Genomic DNA, 4,517 nt, shown 5'->3' on the forward strand with positions numbered 1-4,517 from the left:
GGAGCCATGCAATTGAGAATGGGAATCCTGGAAGAGATTAGGAAATTTGTCTTTCCCAAGGACTGTTTCATTACTTTACTCGGGGTAAGAGGGAGCTGGCAATATTGAGGCCTGGGGCTGGGACTCGGCAGCTCCTTGACCTTTTCTACAGCTCTGTGCATATCTAACGATGGGTTCACTTTACAAGGCATCCACCCGCTGTAAGCTCAGACAACAAGGGGAGTTCTTCTGGGCGTCTCAGGCCTTTGCCCTTCTGCCCCGCCCCCAGAGGTCTTTTGCAGGCTTTCTGCCCCGCCCCGCCCAGAGGACTCCGCTCCGCCCCCAGAGGAACCGTTTCCTCCTAGTCTAGTCGGAGCACAGCGACTGACAAATGTGCTGTCCAATCACCACGCCGAGTGGCCGCCTAATTACCAATTAGGCGGTAGCAGAGGCGGGTGCTGAAGTCTGGGCAGCGGGCTGAACAAGGAAGTGAGACTGAGAAGAAGGGAGCGTCGAGCCCGGGCGGAGGTGGGAAGGTGACCCGACCTCTGGACTTCCCCATCAGCTCCTTTCCCCTTTATTGGGTCAGGGGTCCCTTTGCATGTGGGAGCTAGGACCTCCACCGGTCCCTTCTTTGGAGGAAGGGGGTGTGTCGACTTGGGCGTTTGAGGCTCTTGAGCTCCCTTCCTCTTGCTTTGCTCAAGGGGGTCCTCCCCGGGGGGCGTTATCCTGTGGGTGTTAAAGTCCTCTGGACTGTGGACCCGGGAAAGGGAGATGAGTGATGGGGATGTGAGATTTGTGGACTCTGCCCTCTCCAAGGAGTTAAGACACTTCGCGAGGTGCGGCCGCAGGTAGTGCGAGGTGGAGGAGCCCAGGACTCAGATTATTGAGGACACAGGAGCAAGTAGAAACCTTTTCGAAGTCGGGGTTTTGGTCGTTTCCCAAGCGGGTGATGTGGGTGGCTGGGCTCGGGCTCTAAATCCGGTCCCCTTGGACCCGGACCGTCATTTTACTGCCACTTTTCTTTCTCCTCAGGCTTGAGGCAACACCTGACAGACATGTGGAATCCCAATGCCGGTAAGGGTTTGGGGGAATCTCCTTTCTCTCCGCACCGTTTTCTGTTTTCTGATGGGCTACAAAATAGGAAGTTTCTGAATCTACCCTTCCCCGCCCAGCCTGGGACATGTCCCAACTGAGGTTTGTTTTGTTTCCCTAACTTCATTTTCCTCATTGCCATTTCTCCTAGAGAACTTTTTTTTTTATGGCAGCTTTGGGGTTTCAACTCAGGGCCTCCCACTTGCTATGCAGGCATTCTACCACCTGAGCCACTCCTCCAGCCCTCAACTTCCCTTTAAGTGTCAAGAAAGTCAAGCTTTTGTGGTTGGTTCTTGTCAGAGGTTCTGGGCAGTTTTAATCTTTATTCTCTGGTTTTTCCACCAGGGCATCCAGGGCCAAATTGGTATCCCCCCAACGTGGGGTGCCCAGGATGTTCCAGTCATGCCTATCCCCCACCTGGCCATCCAGCCTTTCCTCCTGGCACATGTCCCCCACCCCCAGGGCCAAATCCGGGTTTCCCTCCCGGTGGGCCCCATTGGCCTGTGCCACATCCTGGACATCCAGGATGCAGATGGCGACCCTCAGGTCCCCATCATCATCCATACCCACCACCTCCACCTGGCATGTGTCCCATGAATCCCCTGGCTCCAGGCATGGTAGGCCCAAGGGACAAGAAGATGTGGAAGAAATTGAAGAAGGCTCATAAAAAGATGCACAAACACCACAAGCATGGCAAGGTCAGTGTTCTCTGGAGTTTGGCTAAAGAAGGGGTGCCCCTTGGAGGGTCTAGGTGGGCAGGATCTTGAGGAGGGGATCCACAGTCTGTGGATATGGGGGATGGCAATTGTGTTGCTCTGGTAGATACTTCTCTTCTGTAAAGGAATCCTACTGGGAGAAATCTAGTCATTATGAAGAGAATTATCAGACCCCATCCTATCTGGTAGAGGAAAACTTAGCCTCACAATGGATTTCAAAATCAAAAGTTCCCAGAACTTTTGCCTCTCTTACCCTTTAGGTGTGTGCTCTAGCAAAGGTGGACACACCCGCAGAGGTTGTCCAAATGTCAGTTGAGTCACTCAATCTATTCACAAAGCAAAGTCCTGTATAATAATTAACAGAATAATAATGTGGCCTGGAGTTCCTTCTCTCCTTCAGTATTCCCAGATGCTGGGCTAATTCCTTAGGTGTTCCTTCAGTGACTCAGCCTCAAAGAAAAACCTATGGCTGAGGGGGTCTCACACTCAACCCCAAGGCAGTGTATGTTCCTTTTACGGAAGTGCTAATTAACCAGGGTGGGAGCACTTCTGAGGACTTGAGTATACCAACCTGGACCTTGAGGCCTTCAATTACATTTTACTGCCCAATATTTGTTTGTTTTGTGGATTTCGGCTGCAGTTCTTGATTCTGAGACATTGGTAGAAATGTGAAGAGAAGGAAAGGTGAGACTGAATAGGTGAGAAAACCCTGGAGAAGTTAAATGTTCTTTTTGGTGGTACTGGGATCATGAAGTCTGGCCTCATTTTGGCTGGGCTGGTGCTCTACCACTTGTGCCAGTCTACCAGTCCCTAGACTAAATCTTCATTTTTTTTTTTTATTCATATGTGCATACAATGTTTGGGTCATTTCTCTCCTCCCCATAAGTCTAAATCTTCTCAGTGGTAGAGTTGATGGAAATATACATGTAAGGACCTTGAATAGGACTCCCCTGTTTTACCTCCCACCTTGCCCACTTCCTCCTGGGTGGAGCTAAGGAAAGGAGAGCAATATGCATTCACAGCTGCTGCTTTTCTTCTTAGACTCAGAATCTAGAGTGACATTACACAGAAGCTCATCAATAGGAAGCAGCTGTTTCCTAGCATGGTACTGTGCTTGTGCTTATAATGTATTCCTTGCCCAGGCATTAGTTTAGGTGTGGAAAGTTAAAATTTGTTCCAAAAGCTGGGAACCGGTGGCGCACACCTGTGATCCTAGCTAGTTGGGAAGCAGAGATCGGGAGGATCGAGGTTTGAAACCACCTGGGGCAAATAGTTCACCATCTAGACTCTACCTTGAAAAACCCAACAGAAAAAATAGGGCTGGTGGACTGGCTCTAGTGGTTGAGTGCCTGCCTAGAAAGCTCAAGACCCTGAGTTCAAACCCCAGTACTGAGGGAAAAAAAAAAAAAACCCTCTGAAAACAAACACCAAAAAACCCAAAACTTGCTCCAAAGCTACTATGGTCAATGATTTAGGATGACTTATTCCATTCCTGTGTGCTCATTACTGAAGGAAACCCTTGCTTTTGCTGTTTAAAGGACAGTCTGGTTCAAGATTGCTGCCTTTTGGGTACTAGGGTGGAGGTGGAGGGCTCCAAAGAAGCCCATGGAGTGATCAAAGGTCATTTGGATCTGATGCTATGTCTTTTCCCCTCTCCCCTTGCAGCATTCCTCCTCCTCTTCCTCTTCCAGCAGTGACTCTGACTGAAAACAGGGCCTGGACCATCCCCTCCAGACTCAACAGTTCTGCTCTCCCATCAAGCTTCAGCTGCAGTGTTGTACTGAGGAAAATTAGCCCTCTGCTCCCCACCCCACTCCCACCTGAGCCTTACCCTGCTGTTCAGCCCTGCCTGGCTAGGGAACATGGAAAGAGGATTGTAATGGGCTGGCTAGCCATGCTTGCCTTCTCCCTGCTTGCTAGATCTTGTATCTGAAGAGTTTAGCAGAGAAGCTGGTTTTTGAAGATGGTAAAGACAAGTTTAAAATCTGTAAAATGTGATTTTCTTTTCATTTCCTTTTGTAATACTTGTGGTTGGGAGATTCTGTGGAAATACCATGATGATGAAAAACTTGTACTTTTTGGTAATGATTGTACACTAGGGTGATTTAGTGGCATATTATTCCCAGCAGGCCTTTATTGATCACAGTGACCGCAAGGCTGTTGGGAAGTAGAGTCCATTTGGTTGATGAGCTCTTTTGGAACCTAGTCTGTACTCCTTAGTTCAATATGCAGTCTCAGGTCCTACTCTCATTCTCCAACTCTCGAGTCCAAATAAAGCTGTTTTTCATCTCTGTTCACCTGTGCCGTCACCTTGGCTGTGTCCAAGCACATTGGACTACTTTTACTACTCTTCCTCAGACCCTTTAGAGTTTATCAGGTTTATGGAAAGGAACCAGAGCATTAGTGAGGTAGTCATCACTCTAGTGCTATGTTTCTTCAGTGGGAGGAACCTTCAGAATTGGTTCAGGGTTCTCAGCTAAGTCTTATTGCCTTGCCTTACCTGAAGGAATGTAGGCCTACAACATGTTTTCCTATATGCTACAGAGGTTTTCATACAGCTACTAAGTAACTACGGAGTTTTTTTTTTTTGTTTTGTTTTTTTTTTGGTGGGACTGAGGTTTGAACTCATGGCTTCTGAATTACAAAGCAGGTGCTTTATGTCTTAACCTACACCTGCAGTCCATTTTACTCTGGTTGTGTTGTAGATGGGGAAGCTCTTAAAAACTA

The 4,517-nt window shown here is 48.4% G+C and overlaps 1 protein-coding gene across 6 annotated transcripts; it reads left to right on the forward strand.

Moving 5' to 3' along the window:
• The first annotated feature begins 403 nt into the window (after positions 1–403).
• On the forward strand, positions 404–4,087 carry LOC109684074 (proline-rich protein 13-like). 6 transcript variants are annotated; one of them, XM_020160267.2, is made up of 4 exons: positions 404–507; positions 1,015–1,056; positions 1,420–1,772; positions 3,456–4,087. In XM_020160267.2, exons 2-4 carry the CDS (start codon positions 1,038–1,040, stop codon positions 3,495–3,497), a joined length of 414 nt encoding a protein of 137 aa, XP_020015856.2. In that variant the 5' UTR covers positions 404–507; positions 1,015–1,037; the 3' UTR covers positions 3,498–4,087. The 6 variants fall into 6 exon arrangements, with proteins under 6 accessions (XP_020015856.2, XP_020015854.2, XP_020015853.2 ...); XM_020160265.2 differs by having other exon boundaries at positions 492–515; XM_020160264.2 differs by lacking the exon at positions 404–507 and adding an exon at positions 570–883.
• Positions 4,088–4,517: the final 430 nt, after the last annotated feature.

The sequence above is a fragment of the Castor canadensis genome, chromosome 8 (genome assembly GCF_047511655.1).
Source record: "Castor canadensis chromosome 8, mCasCan1.hap1v2, whole genome shotgun sequence".
NCBI lineage: Eukaryota > Metazoa > Chordata > Mammalia > Rodentia > Castoridae > Castor > Castor canadensis.